Genomic DNA, 26,549 nt, shown 5'->3' with positions numbered 1-26,549 from the left:
GCTCTTCCATTGTTATATACAGCTCCTTTCTGTCAATACTGCCATAGGCTAATCTGAAGTCTATAAAGAGTTGATGTGTATCTGTCCCAAATTCTTTACACTTTTCTAGTATCAGCCATATCGTGAAACCTGATCAACAGTAGATCTTCCTTGACAGTCACTAACATTATTTTCAACATTGGGTGCAAGCCTACAAAAGAGAATGCTCGAGAATATTTTATATGCAATAGGTAATAGCAAATTCCCTATTGTTAGAACACTCCATGGTGTGGCCTTTCTTATGACTTGTGAATATGATACTCTTGTTCCATTTATCAGCAATACTTTCATCTATCTAAATTTTAATTACAAGCTCATGGAAAAGTTTAAAAAATTCCTTTACAGCATTTTTTAGGAGTTCTGCTTGTATTAGGTCCATTCCTGGGGTCTTACTATCTGTATCTTGCTGATGGCAGCCTCCACTTTCTCAGCAGTTTGTGCTGGTTTCTCTGTTTCTGAGTTCCTTGTATTTACACAGGGTAAGGTTCCAAGGTTCCTTGGTTCTCAGCTAAACCCTCATTCAGCTGTTCATCAAAACGATGAGCTCATCTTTCATATATTTCTTCATCACTACACACCTGAAGTGCTATATAAATATTTCTTCTTCACTGCACACCTAAATTGCTACATAAATTTGTCCTAGACTGGAAATCCTATCAGCTCTTATATGACTTTTGATAAAAAGCTCTCACCTCAGTCATCCTTTATAGCTGTTGCATTTCTTTCAGTTCTTTCCTGTCATTCTCTCTCTTTCTGTTTTTGAGTAACCTCTTTTCTTCTCTTCTTGCAGTTCTATAATCTTCTACATATCTTCAGGTTTGGTTTACCATTTGCATTCTCCTGTAGATCTCATTTTTAATTGCTGTTAATTGTGTCTAGTTTTCATCAGACCAGCCATTGCGTATGGCTTGATCTATTCTTCTATACCCTCATCAGCAGATTTTGTAAGAGTGTCTTCTAGGTTCTTCCATATTTTCTCAATTCTCTCACTGTCAGGAATGTATGCCATGTTCTCCTTGAGAAGGTCAGAAAATATTTGAATGATCTTGAACTCCTTGAGCTTATGAACATGAAATTTTCTTGAAAGAGATCTTCCTTGCATTAGATATTCAGCTTCTTATTGCTGTTATAACAAGGCAATGATCAGAGAGAACATTAGTGACCCTATAGCTTCTAACACCAGTTATGTTGGATGTATGTCTTTTATGTATTAAGGAATGATCAGTTTGCTTAAAAGTATTTCCATCTGGAGATGTCCATGTCATTTTATGTACATCTTTGTGTTTAAAGGCTGTACTACACAGTACCATTTTTCTCAAAGAGGCAGACTGTAAATGTGTGTGAGCATTCAGTCTTTGAGGTAGCATGTGGGAGCTAATGAGCAAGTCATCCGCAATTCCCACATGCATGTTTACAGTTAATTGCTCTTGGTGACCAAGGATATATGTTGCATAAGGATTCTGCAGTGCTCAGATGTGGCTGTTGTGAATTGTAAATGCCTTCATGGGTGAAGCAGGCCTTGTCAGTAAACATCATATGTGACTGTCGTGCTACTCATTGTAGGGACAAATCAACAAATTCCAGACACCTAGGGAAGTCACCTGGACCTACGGCTTGTACCTTTTGTCACTGGAAAGGATGTAGACCAGTCTCATGAAAGACATGCCATACATGACGATAGTCCATGTCAAGTTCATGAGCGATTCATCTGGTTCTTGCCATTTGGTCTTGCTGTATGCAATGTAACACATCTTTGTCAAACTCAGTTGTACAAATAGTCCATCTCCTGCCTGTATCATACTTATTAGCCCACAAAGATCTCTCTCATACATCTGTCAACTGACAAAAAATTATGATTCTGAGTCACTCTGTGATGTGGATAACATTCCCGGTAAATCCTATGAGCCGCCATTGCATTGCTATAAGCAGTGCTATATGCTTAGTGCATGTCACTTAGCTATTCCATGTGAAACCATATTTCGTATTCCTGCTTCACAACACTTACTCTACTTGGTCCACTGTATGAAATGAGTATGTTGAAAGGGTACTTAAAACCAGTGTTCTGCATTGTACATCAGTTCCACCTGGCGACAGTGTGTAGAGTGCAGTTTGTTTACATCTGGCAAACAAACAAGTTTCTGACTTGAAGACTGTCACAAAGCTGAAACTGATGTTGATGCATGTAGTGCCGTAAATATACAGCTGTGACCTCTAGTTCCTACACTCAAATCCCTTCATTTGATGCTGCCTTTCTGCCCTACACTTTTGGTTACATTGTTTCCCTACACATTATATAAGAAATAGGAGTGGACTTAAAACTGAATTCTAAGGAACTCCCTTTGTAGTTTCTCCCATCACACTAAACATTTTTACACTTCCAACTTCATTTGAATTATTAAGCACAACATTTTGCTTTCCGTTTGTTAAGTATGATTCAAAACCACCTGTGCATACATCCATCAATTCCATAAAACTTGAGTTTTTATAGGAGTGTAACATGATCTAACCAATTAGATCCCTTGGAAAGATACCAAAAAAATTCCAAATGTTGATATTTTATTATATAATGCGTGTAATTTTTGATGAGTGAATGTATAAATAGCATTCTCAGATGAGCAAACCTTCTAGAATCGAAGTGTGATATTCTAAGTAAATTGTTTCAACCTGAATGTGCAACTTCTCTTGTGTACATTACTTTTCTGAAGATTTTGGAAAAGTATGTAAATAAGGAGATTGAATGACAATTATTTAAGTCTTTCTTGCCACCTTTCTTATGAAGAGATTTAACAATTGCATATTTTAACCAGTGTGAAAAATGTCCCTATGCCAGTGATTCATTGTGTATATCACTAAGCAGGGCTGTTTTAAGGCACATGTGACACAAGCCACTGCTTGGGGTGCCAAGCCAAGAGGTGTGCCAGAGGTGCTGTTACTGTAAGATTTCTGTACAGGATGTATCACAATTAGTAACAGCCATTTGGGGCATCCAATTGAGAGGAGCATCAGCAGTGCTGAAATGCAAGATTTGTATACAGTGCATATCACAATTGGTGGTGGAAACTGACATGAGTGAAAGTGTACAAGGGAAAATAGGGAAGGAGGGTGGGATGCCAAATGATAACTTGTTTGTGTGCAAAAACGTTCTATTACTGACCCTGTCACTAAGGACGTTACTTATTAAGTTAGAACAACTTTTAATAATTCATTTGAAATTCCATCAACATCATATGAGCTTTTGTTTTTTTAGAATTTTTATCACTACTTGTAGTTGCTTAAAGTTTTGTAGAATAACTTTTTTAAATATATTCCCTTGCTTCTTCAACTGAACTATTTAATCACATTTTTGCTGCTACATTTAGAAAGTGATGGTTAAAAGTGCTCACAACTTGTGAATTATCAGTCACAACATTAGTCATTTAGTTGAATTGTTGTGGTATCTTCTACAGCAGCTACCTGTCCTGTCTCCCATTTGACAACATCCCATATAGTTTTAATCTTATTATCTGCATTATTGATACTAGTCAGGGCATACACACTTCTTGACATTTTAATGACACTTGAGTTAAGAGAGACTGTGCAGTAGGCATTGGCCCTGAGCCATCTTAAACCATACATGTGCCTGTTTTCAACCAACCAATTGTCCCACTCCTGCTGCTTTTTCTCCCCATACTCTGGAGTAATTCTACTGTGCAAACTATGTTCCTTTCCTCAACTTTTACTTTCTCTTTTATAGCTGCCTGGTCTGCTCCCACAGCCTTTACTTTCCTAGACATACTTACACTTTCTGCTTGTAACCATGGTACTTGGGCCACTAAAATTTGTAACATTTCGTCCAGAGTAGCCCCCTGTGGTATCTTTCCACCTTAATGGCTGCTCATACTTACTACTTTACAAGCTTCACAATGATGAGCCATACTCCTTGTTCACCATGTTATACATTGCCCATTCTAAACTAACCCACATTTTTATGCTTTTCAGAACACTATCTTTCTTCACACTGCACATATGAATACAATTAGACACATGCCATCAGTGAAAACTTTATCCATAAAAAAAAAGATACAGCAAAGAACACACAAAAGAATAGAAATAATTCAAATGATGAATGAGCAACCATTTCACCTCTGAACATTGGTGTGTCTCAAGCCCATAACAGCAGCACATACTACATGTCACAGGTACTGACCGAGAATTACACTGCTTGCATCCCACTGGCCATAAATAGTCTTCTCTAGTGTTACTCTTGAACTGAGGCAAATCAGCACATCCTTCTGCTTTCAAAACTGTACCTCCATATTCCTACGTCTTAGCACAGGAATATAAGAGGCAATAAAAATAACAAGTTCCGTCAACATATTAGTACTGTCAAAGATGCAACTCAGAGCTGAGGTGATGTCATAGCTGGAGAATTCTCACAATGAATGGCAGCTGTCGACATCGAAATACTTCTGACATCCAAATGTAGAGCTCTCAGAACCCAATTTTTCCTCCACGGTTGGTAGCCACTTCTGATGCCAAAATGCAGGGGTTGGGACATGACCCTGAAGTAAAAAGTTAATCAGCTTATGGCAAATCAGGATAGAGTGCCATTCCCTGCCCGGATGTTGGCTGCAGGTATGGTGGTGACTGGAATCATATGGTGAACCACCAGCAAAACATCCCTGTTTATAATAGTTTTTTATTCATGTCAATTACAAGGATGGAGCCACAGCTGAAGAGAAGGTAGTTCACCTCATGACATAGGAGGCCACAGGTGTGCAGCATGCCAGCATCAGTGATTTGCCTACCTGTCAGGTGACATGTATGGGAAGCTGCAGCTCCTGACATCTGCACATTCATAGAGGCTTGACAGAAGCACTGTGCCATCAGTGAGGGATGACAATGGCAGTTTCTTGTAGCTTGGCTGCTCCATGGCCACAGCAACAACACAACAAGATAGACAGTGTTTAAACTTTGGAGCCCAGCATGACAGAATATGATGGTGTGTGTCTGTCCAGGTGGTGATCTGCACCAACAGAGGCCCCTACAGGTTGGATGATAGCAACCATGTAGCTGAGTAGCAAGTTGGCCTAGGCTTGAATGCACTGTCCACAAGAAAGGGGGCTGACAACAGAAGGTAGTCACCCAGCATGTGATCCAGTGATGCAGAGGCACCAATCTGACACCATGCAGACTTCAGCTCAGCTGGGGGCCTGTAGCTACTGGCAGCAAAGTCTGAGGATGGCGAATAGTTGCGTCATATTGTACTGCGAGTGGTCTTTATCTCATGGTCATCAGCTGGCACAGACTGCACATGGATACTGTTGTATACAATTAACATCTGAAAATGAGAATCTGACTTGGGGGAGGGGGTGGAGAGGGGTGTATATATGTGAGCTGGCTGGTTAGTATTTCTCCAAAAGAAGCACTCTCATCCCAGAACTCACAGCAGAATGGAATGGCAGGGTGTAACCAATGAGCGATAAAGACTTCATTTGTCCCAATTTTCTTGTTTAACAAGGTTCTTCAGAAGCCCTGATTTGACAACTTTGGGTTTCAGGAGTGCTGGCTGGAATGTTCCTCTTTGCCAGCATGTTAAATAAGTGGTTTTGAACTTGGAATATGTCTTCTTGCTCTACGGTACCTGAACTTCAGGCTGACAACTGCTTCCCTCTCTATGATGTCAATCTGCTGTTCAATGCAAGAACAGTTTGTCACCCCTTCGAAGTCATGTTGCAATGCTCCACTCTGAATTTAATCTTATTCATGTTGTGTCATTTGTTAATGTGACCCTCTGTTTTCTATTAATAAGATAAGAATTTTATACTCTGCTCCAAAATATTATAACAGGTTGCCAGGAGACATTTTGCAGGAAACTGAAAATCCAAAAATATTCAAAAACAAAATAAAAGAATACCACATTAGCCATACCATTTTAGCCATACCTGCCCAATCAAAGGCCTTGGTATGGCCTCAGAAAATGCCAACAGTTTATTTTAGTTCTGCTAGAATTTACTTCATGAGATTGTAAAACTTCCACCAAAAATAGTGCGGAAATGGAAAGTGCTGTTAATGTGCGGTTTTCACAGAATGGATTGGTAGTCAGGGGCTCATATTGTTAACCAATCAACAGATTGTAATAACACTTAGGAAGTGCATTTTTTTAGAAAACATACACTTTTTAAATGGAACAATACCTATTGACATTAACAAACTGAATGTAGGGTAAATTAGAACGTTAGAGGTGTTGGTTGCAGGAGCCAAGTGCAAGTAATTTAGGAGATATACTATTTTGAAAAATTGTCACACCAACACTTGTACAATACCCATGGTAGCTTACACTAAAGAAAACCACAAGTGCATAGAATGTTGTGTGGATTCTGACCAATTATGGATCAATTGACCATTACAGGTTGTTTTCAAACTGTCCACCAGCAGCAGCAATACACGCTTCCATTCTGGTATGCGGCCCCTCCCGCTGGAGGTTCGAGTCCTCCCTCAGGCATGGGTGTGCATGTGTTGTTCTTAGTATATGTTAGTTTAAGTAGTGTGTAAGTCTAGGGCCCGATGACCTGAGCAGTTTGGTCCCTTAGGAATTCACACACATTTGAACATTCTGGTATGGAACCATTGTTGCACACGTGCTAGCATTTCAGCGGTCATGTCCAAGCAGGCTGCAGTAATATGTCATTGAATATCATAGGGTGTAGTATATATGTCCTTCTAAACAATGTCTTTCAGCTTTCTCCACAGAAAAAAGTCTACAGGTGTCAAATTTGGGGAACGTACCAGTCAAGTTACAGGTCCTCTGCATCCAATCTAACAATTTGGAAACAATCTGTGAAGACATTCTGCAGTACTTTGTGCACTATGGGGTGCACAGCCATCATGTTTGTACCAGAGGTTCCTCTTAGTCTGCAGAGAAATGTCTTCTAGTAACTGTAGAAGATGGTCTGTTAGGAGGCTGCGATACTTACGTGTGTTCAGTGTTGTGTGTATGAAAAATGGGCCTATGAGTTGATGGTTCACTATCCCACACCACACATTTACATTCCATGGACACTGACATTCCACTTGATGAAGCTTAATGGGCCAATAATGCATGTTTCTATGGTTTACCTGTTCATGACTGACAAATGTGGCTTCATCGCTAAACTAGATACATGATACATCTCAAGTAGCCTGTCTTAAAACCAATACACAGAAGTTACCATGATTCTCACAGTCATTTGCATGCAGCTCTTGATAGAGAGAGATGTGACAGAGATGCAACCTTTGTCAATGGAGAATGCACAGGACACTTGCCTGACTCATGCCACTTCCTTGTGCGATTGCACAGGAGATAACATCTGGATCAACTGCTACAGCAGCAAGAACATTCATTGCCTCCTTCTTCTGTTGTCACTTGTTTCCTTCTGTTATTCATTTCATCCCCATCAACACGCAAGTCACTGAAATGGCATCAAATCGAAAGACTTGCACCCGGCAAACGGTCTACCTGACGGGAGGCCCTAGTCACACGACATTTTTCTTTTTTCCCTTCTGTTATGTTGTCTAGGTGTTACACTATCGCTTTCACATAACTTGTTTAAGAGGCTGATAAATAATTGCCAAGATGGCTGACATGTACTGGGATATCTTGCCACATACACTGTACAAAAATTAACTGCATTCTTCCTACATTCCCCATACACCATGAGCATGTCAGCTTTCTCTGCATTGGTAAATCCCATCGTCCACTCATGAAGTACTGGTTGGACTACCACACCGTAACTGACTGGCAAGTTGCAGTGCTCTCAAGGAATACATAAGAACACTGTAAGCAAACATAACAACATCGTACTTAGCAGCTATGCCAGTTGAATGGCACAAACAAGTATCATTGTGGAAACTTTTCAAACTATGATATCTCAAAAATGAATTGTACTAGAATCCTGTGACAAACACCACTGACATTTTAATTTGCCTAATTTTTAGTTTTTTAAATCAATAGGCATAGTTCCATTTAAAAAAGTATATGTCTGGACAAAAAATACTTTCTAAGTATAATTGCTATCTGTTGATTGGCTGACAATATGAGCCCCTGGCTACCAATTCATTCTGTGAAAACCGTACATCAATAGCACTTCCAATTTCCACAATATTTGTGGTGAAGGTTTTAGATGATTCACCCTGTATATTGTTTTTCTCAGTATAGAAATCTTTATGGTAGCCAACCTGAGTTATTGTTGAAAACTATTTTCAGAAAGATGGTTCAGTATTCTTCTGTAAATTTCCTTATTGACACTTTTTGAGAACAGGGGAGGAAGAAGATGGGTTTATAATCAGAGATCAGTTGCTTAGCTCCACATTTATAAATTGGTGTTACTACTTCATATTTCAGACTTACAGTCTTCACTCGTCGTTTTTCATAGATAACTTGCTAATGGCACTACCAAGTCATCAGATGATCTTAATATCTTGTCTGCCAGAGAGCTACTATTTTGTGGTGACTTGATTTTTGTCATCTCTCTGACAGAGGATTTGGCATCTGCTGTGGTGGAGTATGCATGCTTGACAAAGCAAGTTTAGCAGATGTGCCTTTGATAGGTGCTTTCTTGTTCCTGGGTTTTCAAGTACTGTTAGGAATAATTCACTGAATTTAGCAGCCAATGATTTTTATTACACACAATCTCTCTTGCAGCTATTGTCATCATGGAAATGAATATCATGTACATTATTGAGCTTATTGCTTCAATACCTAATAATTTTCCAAATAATCCTTGCTTTGTTCATGAAATTTTGATTTTTTTCCTCCATTGTTCTTGGTTTTTGTCTTTTTGCCACCCACTCCAGCTCCTCCGGTGGTAAATTCTGCAACATGAAAGGCAGTGCAACATATGAAATAACACATGTTGTTGCAACAGGTGCAGCAACCCTTTATTTCATGACCATTGCCAGATAACAAAATGAGGTTTTTCAGAAATGATGGTACACACAGGTTATGTAATTTTCTTAGCAACAGAAATATTTATACAAGTAGGTTTTTTTTTTAAATGGAATGGTATACTTTTTAATGGCATTCAAACGCTGTTTAAAATATGGGTACAGCATTACAGTGCTTGTTATATCTGGGATTTAATCCTTTCACAAAAAGACTCAGATGGTGTTCTACAACTAAAAGCCACAGCAGCTAGCATCAGCTACTGTCAGCAACAAGGTAGAGTTACACTACTAAGGTAACACATATTTCCTCTTGGCCTTACTTCATACAATTTAAATACAGATTCAGCTAAGATTATTGTAAATGGAGTTATAACTAATTTCTTGAGGATTGGAAGGGGTTTAGGAAAACTCTTTCAAATGTACGTACATCCTTATGTTTTAGGGAGCAGCTTTTGTGGAAGGAAATAGCAGTCAAAAAGCTTGGTAAAATGACAGATTATAGCATGAGTGCCCCTCTTGTTGATGTTTGTACCATAATAGTTCCTTCCAGCCACCTTGCCTTACAATTTCCCTGATATTTTGAAAAAGTTTGAAGGCTAACATTAACAAGGTTTGTATCACTATACTCTTCGTTTCAAGACCTTTCAAATTTTGTTAAAAAAGTGTACTGTTGCATTTTTAAAAAATCAATGCAGGAGTTATGACATCTCCATCTAGGAGATACCTAGTATCCTAGTATCCTATATTAAGAAATCACTCTCTTCTCCCTTCAGTGTCTGTTTGTGTGTCTGAGTATTTGTGACTATTGGTCTTTTAACTCTGATGGAGGACTTGGCCTGAAAACTTTGCAGTGAGCTCAGTCTCATTCATGGGCATGTCTGCCATTCAGTCCCAGAACTATACAATGAGTGATTATCCCCAATATTTCCATTGTTATACTATTTAAAGACGTTCTTAGAATATAATCAGCGTAAGTGCCATATATTCTTGCATCATACTGTTTTCAGTTAATATTTAAACCTGAGGAGACATCTGCTGATTTTCTCTGAACTGACATCTGGTGATTTTATCTTACATATAAATTTGAACTGTGGGATATCATACTAATTTTTATCTTTGAAACATGTGAACTTGTTACAAAGAGCTCATAAATGAAATAAAAGTTTCCACGAAGTATAGACTTTCTTTAGAATGAAAACTTCACTTCCATAGTTTTAAGCTATTTTAGTGTTCACTGTTTAGAAACACAAAGATAATTTAATAATATACTATTTCATTAAAATTTGTATGTTTGTAGGTCACATCACCATCAGCAACACCAAAATCAACAGCAACAACGTGGGAACATTCCAGGGATCCCCAATAATGGTGTAGGTGTCTCCTCTGGGGCTGCCAACAAAGCCAAAGCCCGCCAGGGAAAGCTGGTGCGGCTGAACATCAATGCACGTGAGCGACGGCGGATGCATGATCTTAATGATGCCTTGGATGAACTTCGTAGTGTCATCCCCTATGCACATTCACCATCAGTCCGGAAGCTGTCCAAGATAGCCACTCTACTATTGGCTAAAAACTATATACTAATGCAGGTCTGTGATTAGAAGTTTAATTGACTTGTAAATAAGGCCTTTAGATACCTAGTGGTACATACCCTTAATTCATGACTTGCAGACATAATAAAACTGTTTTCATAGTCAACCAAAAAATTTTTTATGAATGGTCAAATGATGTCTTGCAAACAGACACGTAGCAATTCAGTTTACACACAGATTTGAATTCATTCCACATGTAGAAGAACAATAAGCAATGCTAACAATAGCTTTAGTGTACACAAATTAACAAGATAACTTTTGTTATTTCTTTTTGTTCTTGATAGTAGAATTTGTTCTGTTTCATTAAGCACCCTACCCCATAAATTAAAAACCCTTGTTCCCATGATAAAATGAGTGGTTGTGATGAGACCAGAAATATCACAAAAAAAGTTCTTCTCAGATTTATAATTAAAAAAAGCCCTCAGTCCTAATAGCCTAAGATCTGTACCTAGTTATTCTATGTTGCTGGCAGCACTGTGCTTATAATACGATAATTTATGATCTACCCTGTAAGTCTAAAAAGTTTTCAGATTGGATTAATAAAAAATAGAGAAAAGTTAAGATGGTAACTTTAATGCTTCAAGTGTTCAACATAGTCTCCCTCTACGTGACTATAATGTGTAGGAAATTTGTACAATGTGAAAATGTGAGAAAAGTCTTTCTTTGGCATATTGCTCAACTTACACATCTCACTGGCTTAAATGTCTCTTAAGCTGTCCAAGTGTTGATCCTCCATGTGAATTTCTGCACTTCATGTTTTTATGGTAATTTCGTGTTTATAGCACCACATCTCATCACCCATGATGATTTTTTATAGAAAAAATTGTCTGCTTTTTGCATTGCAGTCAGTCACAGTAGGTGTCAATGCAACACTGTTTTTGTTCAGGAGTCAAGGAGTGCAGGACAAACTTTGTACACACACTTTCTTCTATTTCAAAACATTCTGGAGAATGCCTTGAACACTTGATTTAGATGTGTTATTCCATTGTGATTTGTGATACAGCAATGTTGACATAATATGAACACACAACGTGTACTTAAAAACTGAATAGTCAAATGCACATCTGTTATTTACAGTTGTTAGTTAGAGCTGCCACCACAGTTACTATGGTGACATCACTTATACACAAGGAATAAAACCTGTCTCATAATTTTTTGGATGGCTGGTGCAATTTGTAAATCTGAAACTTTCATCTGTGTTGGTATACAGTGTTCCCACAAGCACATACACAAAACCCCACACCTTAGTTTCTGGGAAAAATATTTACACAACTCATGTATGTGTTCATGGAAGTTTTTTCTCTTCAATGTAATTACCTGTTTGGTATTTTCATATGTGGCATACAGAGTCAAAGGGTTCTGCTCAAAGTCACAGTCAGTCCTAACATTTTTATGCTTGATGTGAGTGTTGGCAATGTTTCATGTATGCGAAGTATTGCCAAGAATCACCACTGTACAGATTCTTTATCAGACTAGTCCTTTTGGAACTGGCTTATTTTAATAATGGAGTGCAAAAGCAACTTCAATGAAACTATGACTAATAGCACTCACTCCGTCTTCAGGCCACAAGTGGTCCAACGGGACCATCCGACCACCGTATCATCCTCAGATGAGGATGCAGATAGGAGGGACGTGTGGTCAGCACACCGCTCTCCTGGTCATTATGATGGTTTTCTTTGACCAGAACTATGATGAATAATAGCTATAAAGTTAACCTCAATATTGATCTTTGCTTTAATTCCATATTAATAAACAAAATCACAAAATCTTCACTCTGCATTAAAACATGCTTTTATAATTGGTGCAGGTTGATGATACCCATATCCACTTGAACAGCTCTACAGGTATTAACATAACTTTTTCAGATCATTCATGTCATTAATTTTTTTGTGTGACTCCATAACCAGACACCCTGTAAGTTAATATAAGGAGACTAAACACATAAATGCATGAGATTTCAGTTCTGGGTCCCATTGTCTTGTATAAAAACAAACAAACACTGTCTGAAAAGGCCTTGCACGCCCAATGATACTGAATGGCCACCATGTCACCCTCAACCCTTAGGCATCACCAGATGCAGATACAGAGGGGAATGTGGTCAGCACACCACTCTCCCAGCCGTTGTCAGTTTTCGTGACTGGCGGCAGTAGTTCTCAATCAAGTAGCCCCTCAGTTGGTTTCACAAGGGCTGAGTACACCCTGCTTGCCAACAGCACTCAGCAGACCCAGATGGTGACCCATCCGAGTGCTAGCCAAGCCTGCCAGTGCTTAACTTCAGTGAGCTCATGGGAACCAGTATTGTCTTTGATAGGTGTAGTTAAAAAAAGCAAATTACACTCAAACTGAAGTTGACTAAGATCTCATCCGCTGTGAACCAAATGATGAGGTACACTGCAGGGGCACATTTTTTGTACTTCATATGAGGTTGTACAGGTGTTGTTACAGAAAATCTGTCACTGCAGTATGTTGCAATAGGGATATCTGTGCCACATTTTTACGGCACCCATACCTCACAATTACTGACACGCTGCGGAACATATGCCCTATGAAACATTTTGTCTAAATTTAATCCAATATATTTTTAGAAACACCCTGATTTTATTTAAAATTTGGAAGAATCCACTCACATGATAATGTATTTAAGTCACGAGAATTGCTTATCTGTGATATTTTATTTTGTTCTTTCTGCTAATCCTAGGATATTCTCATGCACAACATGTGTTATGTATTTCATTCTTCATCTCATAATGTAATTTTCATATTCCGTGTTTGCTTAAGTTACGAGTACATAGGAGACAAAATGTGATTAAAAGTCTCCATTGCCCTTCTGACAACTTTCTACAGCATTATTCTTATTTGCTTTTTATTCACATCTTAGAGAAATTTCTCATGCTTTCACTGATATGTTTTGTGTGATCTATGTGCTTGGTTGTGATGCTGTATAGCTAAAATAATAAGGGGGCTGAGTTGTATGGTACTTACTTTTAGGAGGACAAAATCTTACTATAGCTGAAAAGACATGCATATAGAATTACTATTTTCTATTTTGAAAATTTTTATCACCAGTAGCAGAATTTTCGTCTCCTGGAGGTAAGTGCTGGCCTCTCAATCTGTCTCTATGTTGGTTATATGCCATTTGACATCCACTTCTGTGTAAAGGCTTCCTCTACGTTTTTCCCTAGATAAAGGTTTTCAGCAGTATGCATTCATGCTGCTGCTGCATGCTGCTTAATGTCATCTTCCTCTTTCCACTAGGTCACCTTCTCAAACGTTCTAGGTCCATCTTCCATCTACTTTCCTGTTTAGTTATCCTGCCTGCTTGTACTTCATTTTCATTGCAATTATCTCTTGCTCTCTTGTTTGTTTTCCTGACATGCCTAGTAATTCCATACCTACATCTCAGTCATTCATTTATTCACATCACGTTGTATTAATTCCATTATGAAAGAGATTATTCAAGGCTGTACAATGAGTCAAGTCTGCAGAACAGGGAGAAGCTGCCACTGTAGTCTACTTCTGTAAAGCGGTTACTTCAGACAAGAGACACTGTTCCTCCACCAAAACTACACAGCTGCCATTTTTATCTATTACTTCATGTGTCACATTCATGTAAAGCATTCATGAAACCACTGACTGCAAAGACAACTATAGCTAATAATGGAAAAGCTAGAAACCTGTTTAATTAGAACATTAGTTGTAACCAGAATTTCCACTGATGAGTTTTAAATAGCGTTGATCTACTAGGCCAAAATCCATGCTGATATTCCTCCAGAATCTCTCCTGCATATGGAACTAGCCTATTATTGATAATACTAGAGAAAACCTTATAAGTTAGATTCAACAGGTTAATTCCTTGGTAATTCAGCAAGAAGTGTTGTCTCATTTCTTATGGATCAGTTGGATTACCCATAAGGTCTGGGATTCATCTCTGATCCCATATTAATTTGATAAATTTGTGTATTCGCTTATGGAGACCAATTCACTCATTTTTCAACAATTCTGCTGTTAGTCCATCATTTCTGGTGCTTTATAGTTTTTTAGACAGCGCACAACTTTCTGTATCTCCTCCAATATGGACTCTTCTATCTTTGGATCTGCAGTGCAGCAGAGTGGCTGCACACACCTGGTAGAATTCCCTTCCAGAATCCCCTTGAATTATGCTCTCCACCTATCCAGAACATCTTGCTTATTGTCAGAAAATTCTACTCTTTGTCCTTACATGCTTTTATTTTCAGTCTGTATTCTTGAGTTCCTTCTTTAACTTTCTTATAAAACATTCTGCTCTCATTCCTTTGATAGTGATCTTTCAGCTCTTCTATCTTTATCCTTATGCTTCCCTTTTTTTCTCCTGCATATGCTTGCTGCCTCTGTACTCTTTTCATGATACAAGGTGAGTCACTACCTATTGCTATCTAGAATAACACTGGAAGTATGATAGTTGCTGAAAAGTTTGTGGGACAAATGTTGCGTGGGACAATGGGGGGCCATAATATGGCATTGGTGTTTTTGTTGCTAGGTGAGGTCATGTCAGAGATAAAAGGTGGGCTTTGTTTTTTAAATGGGATGCTATAGTTTGGTACTTATTTTCTGATAGCAGCTATCGAGACAAATCCAATTATGTGTAAGGTCTTTGAAGGTCAACAAAGGTCAAAAAGGTGGGATGAACATCCATTTACAGAAAGTGTTCAAAGTGATGACCATTGTTATCAATGCAGTGCTGCAATCTTCTTTCATGGATTGAGTGGCAATCTTATCACTTCAGCACTTATCAAAGCACATGCTCTGACAGTTCTCTCTCATATATAGTGCAAATACTAAATATAGTAAATATATTGTGCAAATAGTAAATATTCACTGAATACAGCATATCCATCTCACATGCCATTGACATGTAAACGTCATTCAATGGTTTTGCAATACAACACTAATAGGAATGGTAAGACTAGTATCATTGAATCGAGAAAATGTGCACAAAGTATTCTTTCAAAGAACAAGTCAATATCCTTCTCATATATGCTGAAAGATATCCTCAATGTACTCACTCTACATGTCATACATTTAAATATGTGTATGATAAATTGAGAACAATTGGAGCTTTAACATATCCGGCAAAGGAAAGTTACTAATGAGGAAATAGAAGTTGGTACTCTTGCCACTGTGGTTCGAGCTCCTTGTGTTAGTTCACGTCAAATCGCAAGGGAATCTGGCGTGAACCAGAGCAGTGTTGTTCATGTTCTGCATCACCATAAATATCATCCTTACCATATCAGTCTCCACCAAGAATTAATTGGTACAGATTGTATGCATCACATTGAATTCTGCTGATGGGCTCAACTTAAGATTCAGAGGAATGACACATTTATTAATTTGATTTTATTTACTGACGAGGCTACATTCATGAACCAGGGAAATGTTAATTTGCATAGCATGCATTATTGGGCAACTGAAAATCCATGTTGGCTGTGGCAAGTTGCACACCAAAAACCATGGTCGGTGAATGTATGATGTGGGATTCTGGAGGACAGAATAATAGACCCCTATTTCATTGAAGGAAATCTTAATGGTAAGAAGTACACCACATTCCTGCAAGAAGCATTAGGTTTGTTATTGGAAGAAATACCTTTAGGAACAAGGAACAGAATGTGGTATCGACACGATGGGTATCCAGCACATTTTTCGTGATGGCTAGAAATTAGTTGTTGAGACAATTCCCAAATCATTGGATTGGACACAGAGGAGATGTGTCATGGCCGGCTTGTTCGCCAGACTTGATGCTTCTGGATTTTTTTCTTGTGGGGATTCGTAAAAGACATTGTTTATAAAGACGTTCCAACTACACCTGAAGATATGAAGAGAAAATTGTCAGAGCATGTGCTTCGATAAGTGCCGATGTGATAAGGAATACAACTCAATCCATTATAAAAAGATTGCAGCACTGCGTTGATACCAATGGTCATCACTTCGAACACCTTCTGTAAATGGACATTCATGCCACCTTTTTGACCTTTGTTGACCTTCAAAGACCTTACTGGTACACATCATTGGATTTGTCTGGATAGCTGCTATCAAAAAATAAATACCAAACTATAGCATCTCATTTAAAAAAAAAAAAAAAAAAAGTTGACCTTCATATGTCTGAAGCGACCCCACCTAGCAACAAAAAACCAACATCATACTATGGCCCCCATTGTCCCATGCACCTTTTGTCCCCCAAACTTTTCAGCTCCTATCATACTTTTGGAGTTATTCTTGGTGGCAATAGTTAGTGACTCACCCTGTATAATGCCTGATTTGATCTAGTCTTTCAGTTTAAGCATTCCAGTCTTGCTTCCATTTTTCTCTTCCACTGCCTGTCTGCATTAATCATCATACTAGCCTTTGTATCTTAATCTGCTTGTTTTCCCCAGTATTTCATATGCTATTGTCAGAATGGTAATTTTAATAGTTCACCGTCTTTCATTTGTAACTCCAGTCACGATCAGTTCTAACAGTCTTTGAACAGTAGACCTATCTTTCAGTTGTTCTACAATTCCATGTCTTTATTCTGGTACTACTCCCTTTGGCAGCCATAGCAAGTTTCTGCCTCATTTTGGCTCCTACTAGATAATGGTCAGAATTGCAGCAAGCTCCTTTTCTAAGGAGCAAACCAAAAATGTGCACATTTTACATACGAGATGCCCACGTCTTCATTAACGGAATATGGTCTGTTTGGTTTGCTTCATTTGTTCCTGCTTTTTTCCAGTTCCTTTGTAGATATTTTCCTTGGGAAACAGGTGCTTACTGTCTTTTAACTTATTCACAGAAGCAAACTGTGCAACCCTCATACTTTTATTACGTTTGTTTCATCACGTAGCCTTATCAAACATGCTTCTGAAAGGCCTAATAGGTCAACAACAGATCAGATATTTGTGCTGAGGCAAATACATGAAAAGGCATTTGAGCATAATATTAAGCTTCATAACCTCTATGTAGACTTCAACCAGGCTATAGATAGTCTTGATTTGGAAGAAATGCTGGATGATTTGCTACTGCTTGGTATACCATCTAAGTATGTTTCACTTAACTGAGCAACATCGGCTGGCTGCAAGGCTGCAGTGCAAATGGATGGAGAACTCAGTAAATTAGCATTAGTAAAGAAGTCAAGACAGCCCTCTTTACAATGTTTTTTAGTCTAACTCTTGAAGCAGCCATCAAAAGCTTCAAATATCTGGTTACATACATGCAAAATCAGCCCAGATATGTGCATATGCTGATGATGCAGTAACTTGTAGTAGAAGAAAAGTTTCCCTAGAGAGAAAATAGGTGAGTTGAAAGAAGCCATCCTACCTAGAGGCCTTGCTATTAATGAGAAGAGGACTAAAAGTGTGAATATCACCAGGAAGGAAAATAATAACTTGGATAAACTATAAGCAGCTGGTATCAGTCTTGAACGTGTGCAGAACTTTGACTACATGGGATCTAATATTAATAGCTAGCAGAAACTTCAAATTTATGAGCTAATGGTTGGGCCAGTTGTAACCTACAGATATGAAACATGCTGATCAGCAGCACCTCAAGATACCTGAATGCAGGGTTCTGCACAAGATCTATGGTACAGTTCTGGATAACAATGGTTTCTGGAGATCGAGAATGAACACTGAGGTGGATCACCTCATACAAGGAGCTGACATTGTAAGAATGATAAGAAATAAGAGAACAGCTTGGCTTGAACAAGTCCTTAGGATGGGTGCTGGATAAACAACTAAATAGGTTTTTGAATAGAAGCCAACTGGAAGAAGACAGAGTGGAAGGCCACAAAAGAAGGGGATAGACAATGTGGAAGAAGATATAAAATCTCTCAGAGTTTGAGAACAGTAGAGAACTGTGCTGGAGGGGGCATAGTGGAGGAAACTTGTTGAAGAGGCTAAGACCCACACATGGTTGTAACACCTAAATAGTGTGATAAATTATAGAATGACTGAGCGATAAAGTACTCTTGTGCTTTGTTTTTGAATATCTGGGGGTTAACAACTTGCTATCAGATGCCTGTCAGCAACTGGCAATCGACTTCTGTAGCAGAATATAAAAATCCATTCAGAACCATATGCAATCTAGATGGGAACTATTTTTACTTCTATTGCTGTGATTTTGAGTTTCACAGTTCATCCTAAATTCACTCTTATTGTTAACTAAAAATATCACTAGAGAGTAAATGTGTAATAAGTGTAATAATCCCAATTCATTCATTCATCATGCTCTGTAGATCACATCAACCATGAGAACTTTATGGGGCATGGAATAAGTCAAGGTATACATTAGCAAAAGACAAAGAAATCTTAGAAACCTAATCTATACACTGTATTAGCAATGCATTATCCCTATATTGCTTGGTGCTATTCACACTTATGCTGTCTAAATTTGATTGAGTAAATTAAAAATAAAGCTTAATCCAAGTTCTGAATTAACACATCCCATGCACCACCCAAATCTTATCATTCCATTCAAAACTGACAATGTTCATTTTAATGTGAGGAGTATTTTCATCTGCCTCATGTGCCTCATGCAATCCTCAACTATATAATTAACCCTTAACTACTCTCACTATTTAGACTGACATTATTAAGGTCATGGTGAAGTTTCTGACAAAAAAAAACAAAAAAAGTCACCAACCAACTTATTAACTTCTGCTTTTCCATAAACTGCTGGTTAAGGGATCAATAAAAGAAAAGCTTCTATTTATGAAAAATCACTCTATATGAAGAAAAGAAGATATGATCTTACCAACAATTAAGGCTCTTACATTAACATTGGCTTCTTAAACGGGGTTTTTGGAACTAACTTAAGTATGAAAATCTTCTTCAACAATGTTCAGAAGCATGTTTTGAGATCAGATAGTTATCAGTTAAGTAAACTATAAAGAAAAAACAAACAATGACTTTCAGTAAAAATGACAAATCATCCAAGCACTTATTTTCATTCATCACAGTTAAGGATACAGGGTACTTATAAATGGTTGAAAAATCGAAAATTTTTTATGACTTTATTAAATTCTATAGTCTTTCCTGATTACATTGATATATATATTATAGTGTTTCAAATGAAAAATGACCTATATATGCCAGATTTTAAAGTTACGGTCATGTATGCCGCCATGTCCCCTTTATTTCTGTTACAAAAACCAGTATTATTTCGAAAAGAACTGTGAACTTTGTGTTTCCAGCAATTATACATATGATACATTGTATATGTTGGTAACAGTGCAGGTTTTTAGAGTCTTTAAATGATTATCTTTGCTTGTATTTACTTTTGTTACACTGAAACAGTTTGTTCACGTGTTACTGAATGTTTGTAGCCCAAGTGTTACATATATTTGTGGAAGTACGTATCCTTTAGTGTGCAATAAATATGAAGTATGCCACTCACCAAGAAATTCAATAAAAGTAAATTCCATGGTCACCAGTTCACAAATCAAGCAAGCCACACTGTTGAAAGTGACCTATGTATCAGTTCTTCAGGGAAGAAACTCCCACATGGCACACCACCTAGTTATTCAATTTTTGTGCTAAGAGTGACACTGTTTGTAGTGGATTTGTTGTTGATGATGTGGGCATCTTATCTTCTTTGATAAAGGAAGTGGCGAAATGTAAACAATGGGATGGTGTAGGCTGTCTGGAAATAACTGAACAACAAAGTAGCAGGAAGGGTTTAGCGTCAAAATTAGTTGTTCTGTGTAGATCCTGCAATAAATCTACCTCAAAAATGACTTGGAACATTGTGCATAATTCATATGATGTGAATTTGAAGTTAGTCTATGCAGTGCATGCAATAGGAAAAGGAAAAGGGGCTGCTCAAACGTTTTGTTGTTTGATGGACCTTCCTCCTCCTCCCAGTAGTTCAGTAAGAACATAAAAATACTTTTAGGTGCCTTGACAGTTGTGTATAAAGCATCTATGAAACGTGCAGTAGAAGAAACTGTAAATATTAGAGGCACCAGGGACATTGGTCTATCTGATAGAAAATCTCTGTCTGGCCGAGGCAGTTTGACAGAAACTGAAATAGACCTCCTTCAGCATTATTACAGACTGGCCATTAGATGAACTGCACCTCTGAATGATGTTACAGCAATGAGAAAATCTGTATGGGCTACCTACTTTCATATGTTGTCCACAGATGACCATCCTGTTCACGGACTTGGCCGTAAAGGAGGAGATTTTTGGTGTGTTTACCAAAAAGCAAAAGAAAGTGGTCAAATATACCATTATAAGCATTCTCTTCCTGAGCCTGTTATGAATGAATTTTCTTAGTAAGTGTCTTCATGGGGGCTCTCAGAATACAAATGAAAGTTTCAACCATTGCATATGGGAAAGATTACCCAAGAACATTTTTGTAGGACTAAATGCAATTAAAGTTTGTGTACTAGATGCAGTGATATGTTTCAGTAATGGGTGCATGAAGCTGAAAGATTCGCTCTTCAAGTTACAAAAGAAGCAAGATGTGCTAAAAGGAATGTCAAGAGGAAGCTTGAAGATGACGAAATGCTTCAAGATGAAGACTAAGCTTTAGGAATGTTCTGAGGCACAGCTTAATTGGACTCATATCCTCATTCACAATTTCCTGCTAGTTGTATTTTTCCGAAACCTAACCCAACGTAACCTAACCTAACCTCAGGGTTCAAATATTTCCTAAAGTTTATAAAGCATTGCTCTGATTTTTTTCTGTAACTTGCAATAGTCCATACTTATGTAGTAGACCTAATCTTTACTGCAGAATCAAGTAAATTATAGAAAAAATAACGTTTTTATTAGGAAATAAATTATAAAAATTAACATTTAAGATGCAATATTTTTTATTCTTGTAATACACATAATATGTGGAATTAAATAGGTCTAGTACCTCAGCCATCATGTCATGCATATCTGATAAAAATTTGGTCTCCTTCAAATGTATAACATTTGATTAAATGGTACCTCAATTTGAGGAAGCATTTTGGGAAAAAAATTGCATCAATTTCTTTGTAATTTTTGTAATAACCCTAAGCAGGTTCCAAAATATTCAAAATACTTCTAATTTGTTTAAAAAGTGTGCTGCAGTACCTGATATCAACAAAAAACCTGTAAAACACATACATTATAAACAGTGCCTGAAAGAAATAAGTGTTGATTTTTACGTAATATTGAGCCAGAAAAGTACCCTGTATCCTTAAGACATACATTTTTGTCAATGGAAAACATATTTTTGACATTTAGAACATGTTCTGGTAGCTGTTGTGTCTTTAATGTGTGCACATACATATGACATTTATGACTTTTTAGCTGACTCGGTCCAGCCTCAACTTGCACCACAGATATGTCAACTCTGCTGTCATTTTCAAATTTTTTGCAAAGGCCATTATTCTTTTTCATCTGTGTGTCCCTAGAAAAAATCTTGGAATTCATTTTCCTCTCTTTGATATTTGCTTTGGTCAGTGCTATGCCAAAAATTTTTATACATCTTGATGCACTATCTTGCTATTCTTATTTATAATGGTTTTTCCATAAAGATACCCAGACTGTCTTACTATTTCTTGGTTTTCTCAATGAACATTCTCTTCCTCTGCCTCTTCATTGTCCTGTATTTCATCATCAGTTTCGTGATCAGATATTTCTGTTTTGTAGTCACTAGACTTGGCCACAACTTGAAAAGAATCTGGTGTATCCAATGAATCAGAATCTTCACTAGCTAACAATAACTCCAAAATCTGATCATCCTTCAAATGTTGCTCCATTCTGTCTAAAACAAAGAAAACCACTTTATGATGACAAATAAGAAAAGTATCATTTATATTTTCATAGAGTAGATTTCAACCTCAACTGGATTGTACCTATGGAAATAATGGTTGCTGCTTAGCATGTGCTTGCACAATGCAGAAGCACAGTCGGTACCAATAATACAGAAAGCCAAAGTGGCAATGTTGCAATAAGAATGGAACTGTAAACAAAAGAGTGATGTGTGGGGTAATAAATTAGTCTAAACTGTTACACCATTACTTGCACCCCCCTACTATTATTACATCATCTTTTTTTCCAAGATCCTTGGCCGAGGAGGCTAAGTCAAAGGTGATGTCATTGAGTCCTGAACCTGGCTTAAAAATAATATTTACCTGGTGATCAGTTCGCAAAGAGCTCTGAACCAATGCTGACATACTCTTCCTATCACTGCTACTTCTTTGGTTTTTAAAATTTTTCTTCCAAACACTTAGCTTGCACCTTATTCCCTGTACTGTCAGACTGAGTTGGAACTTCTTGGGTTGTCTGAATACTCTATCACTCAGTCTCCAAAGGAGTGAAAATACGGGAGTCAGCAAGACTGAAGTGATTGAACTTGCAACATGTGCTAGATCTCTTCACTGATTTGTAAAGCATCACTTTAATACAGGCTTCTGTTCTAGACCTGTCATTACTGCAGCTGACTGCAGCACACTCAAGTGATAATGGCAAGGTTCCTAAAAAGGTTCTTTTATCCACTGAGAAAACCACAGGTTTTGAATGAATTCCACGTGAAGTCAATGTCTCATTGTCACAAATGAAAACACACATTGCTGTAAACTTTCCATTTCATATAAATTGAATCTTCATTTTGAAAACTTAACCTACTTTACCAGAAGAATTCTGGGCCATTTTCGCCTCTCCTCTTTTTTTCTGCACCACCAGTGTTCTATGCTCACTAATCTCTACTTCTGGTAGCTGTAGGTCATTTTGATTTGTTTGGAATTGCATGGTAAGATTTTTATAAGATTATGAGTTAGTTTGGTAGATGTTAACCAGTCATAAGCTTGTTTTATTATTGTCATAGCTGTGTCTGGTATGGGTGTGTTTGAGAACTTTATCGACATACTTGTCTCATCAGTAAACATGGTCATATTTTAAAAGTCCTCTAATGTCCCAGATAAATCATTTATGTAGGCTTGCAGAGTCCAGTATTTAATGTCTCCCCATTCTGAACTTAATCTTATTCATGTCATATCATGTGCTAATGCGACTCTCTATTTTCTATTGTGAAAAGATGACTCCATCCATTCGAGGAGAAAGCATTAAAATCATATAATTTTAGTTTCCATAGGAGAATTTTACTGCCTGCACAATCAAAGGGCTTGTGTCAGGATTATATAATATTCCAAAAGGGTAATTTTTCTTGTTTAATTCTGATAGGTTTGAGTTTCGGAAATTATGTAATGGTTTCTCAGTAGAGCATGCCATTTTAGATACAGAAGGAACTCTGTTAAAATGGTATTCTGGTAATGACACATGAAATAATGAGGGAATCAAGCAAATTCAGAAATGAAGACTGGTATGATGATGAATACAGCAGACAGGTAATGGGACAGCAATATACAATGAAAAAAAAAAAAAAAGAACAGAACAGAAATGATCATATGGCATTATTGGCCAGGAGCCCCATCTAGGGTTGTTTGGCCACCAAATGCAAGATGAAGATGCCACAACACCCAATCCATGAGCATATAAAATCTCTGACGTGGCTGGGAGTTAAATGTGGGCCCGGTGCATGGCAGTCAGTGCACTGGCCACTCAGTTATGGAGGCAGACTAATACACAATGAAAGGAGAGAAAGGTAGAGATGGAAGAACATTACTGTAGGAATGAAACAGGAAATTTTATAAGAAAATTAAAGCAGAAACTCATGAATATGGACCTAAAGTAACAGTGTGTAAGACTAAAGAGAGAAATTTGCTGACAGTTAAACAAGGTAGTCTGGCTGGATGGCAAGAATATTTTAATGAAATTTCAGAACGTAATCCCACTGGGAATGAGACACCACCCTTTTATACTGCTGGACGAAAGATGGAAGAACCCAAGTAACTGGGAGTATTGAAGCTAGTCAAGTGTCAATAAAATTACAAAGTGCTAGGAACCCATGAAATACCTACAGGAATCACTTTAATAAAAGTAGAAACCACTCTCCGCAAGGAGACCGACAAACTTATAAATATGATGAGGAAGCAAGGGAGAATATCAGAAAAGTAATTTGATAAGAAAAGAGCCCAGTATCATAACCTCAGAAATGTCTGTCCTGTCAACTTTGACTTAAGCCAAATATGGACAACAACAGCTTATGATATGTAACCCACTGAAATTTGTTGTCATAGAGGAAACTGCAGAACATCTGGGTACCAAATATAATTTCCAGTGCCTCCTTCTCTAACTGTGAATAATTTTCTTGTACTGTAGTCAGCATCTTAAAGGAAAACATGATAGGCCATTCCTAGACATCTCGGTGACATATCTGTGGCTAACACAAGTGGTAAATAAGACCGATACAAGGTTAGGCGTGGAGCAGGCATTGCTTCATCATAAGAAATGTATGGTGACAATCCTCAGACCACTGGAAAGGGATTCTTTTTCTCAATGGAAAGGGATTCCTTTTCTCCACAGTTAATTCAGTGGATGGGTTATTGTCACAAATTGAGGCATATCAGTCATAATATGCAACCTTTCCCTTAAAAATCTGCAAATCATTTATGTTCTTTGGAACTGGAATATGGGAAATGACTGCCGCATTCTATGACACCAGTTTAACACAATCCTGGCTGTTGTATATGCTTAATAGTAGGATGAAATAGGAGCTTTTTGACAAGTTCAACAGTAAGTGGTTTTCAAAAGAACTGAAAATACTTGCCAGATATTCAGTATATCCTTGCCCTAAGTTCTTCTTGTCACCACTACATCATATTGGTAATTGATGTGCTGTGGAATATTTGCAATAGTTTGTTCCAGAAATTTTTGAAAGGTTACTGGTGGAAGTCCCACTGGTGTTCGTACAGCTGCTGTTGCTGTTGCTGCTGCTGTAGCTCCCTTTGTTTTTATAGCTGTTACTGCTGCTGCAGTCGTTGTTGCTGTCGCATCTGCAACTGCTGTTGCCACAATTTTAGAAACTCAGAATCCATGCTTCACAGGGATAGTTGGGCAGTGAGAAAGTGCTCATTGCCACATTTCTAAACATTTCAAAAGCATAGCAAGGCCATTTTAAGCATATACAAAAGTCCAGGGAGCAATACAAATCACAAAAATAAATCTGGTAAGGTCAAAACTGTACTGTTCAATGGTGTATAAATAATGACTTCAAAGACTAGCAAGAGACTGATTGACAAGTGTTGGGCCAGGGTATTTACAGGCAATTTTATGTCAGTGGATGATCCCACATGACATGCTTGCCATGGCAGTACCTCACATAGGAGCAACCTGCGACTCAAGTACGTAGCCCGAGTATCTCTGACCTGTTCTCCATATCCATACTTATACTGGGCAGGAAATCCAAATCTCTGCTAGGCACTAAACCAGATTAAAGTCCTTCATCAAAGAACGGTGAGAGAGAGAGATGCTGGAAGCCTGGCAAAGGCTCTCATGAAACGTCGACATGATTCGCTGCGTCAGATGCTGGCGCAATCAGTGGGATCACTGATCAATGGGTTCAAGAGTGCAGCTTGGGATTGCCTGCAGGGGAATCGGTTCCAACTGCGGAGGTGATGGAGACAACAATTCAGCCTCCATGGGCACCTGAGGTAAAAAGGACCCACCTCTGTTGGTTATGTGCTGAGTGTGTCAGTGGTATTGGTGGGAGCTGAAAGTGGCCTAGGGAGTGGACATGGCTCCACCTCTGTTGGCTTTCATTGTTGCTCATTATTGACACCCTGTTGACACTGAACATGAGGGCAGACATTATAGTGGTAGGTGGCAGGCTTATCGTTGACGTGGTTGCATTTAAGTCATGCCCAGATACTGGCTGAGGGGAAGGGGGATGCCTTGTTGCAGATTTTGATGACTGATAGAGCTCCTGACTGGCCACCCCCTAGTGTTGATGAAAAAGCCTTTGGTCCATCCAGGATCCTCACTGAATGTGCAAGGCCAGATATGGAGGTCCATGCCATGATACTGCTGTGTGTTTAAGTGGTGGGGTCATGGAGCTGGGTACAACAGGTCAAAGAATGTGCAGGATCTGCACCCATGTGTCATTTCAACTGGACTACATCGATTTACAGGGGTG

The 26,549-nt window shown here is 38.1% G+C and overlaps 1 protein-coding gene across 2 annotated transcripts in view; it reads left to right on the top strand.

The window, feature by feature from the left end:
• The window catches only part of LOC126484020 (class E basic helix-loop-helix protein 23), a 91,122-nt gene that overhangs the window by 37,025 nt on the left and 27,548 nt on the right, over positions 1–26,549 (top strand). The window contains exons 1-2 of one of the 2 annotated variants that reach the window (XM_050107346.1): positions 8,467–9,236; positions 10,241–10,529. In XM_050107346.1, coding sequence (XP_049963303.1) covers positions 8,983–9,236; positions 10,241–10,529 — 543 coding nt within the window. In that variant the 5' untranslated portion in view covers positions 8,467–8,982. Of the gene's footprint in view, positions 1–8,466; positions 9,237–10,240; positions 10,530–26,549 lie in introns of those variants that run through there. The other variant, XM_050107345.1, reaches the window with a different exon arrangement.

This window comes from Schistocerca serialis, chromosome 6 (genome assembly GCF_023864345.2).
Source record: "Schistocerca serialis cubense isolate TAMUIC-IGC-003099 chromosome 6, iqSchSeri2.2, whole genome shotgun sequence".
NCBI classification, from domain to species: domain Eukaryota; kingdom Metazoa; phylum Arthropoda; class Insecta; order Orthoptera; family Acrididae; genus Schistocerca; species Schistocerca serialis.
This window is presented reverse-complemented; position numbering and strand designations above follow the sequence as displayed.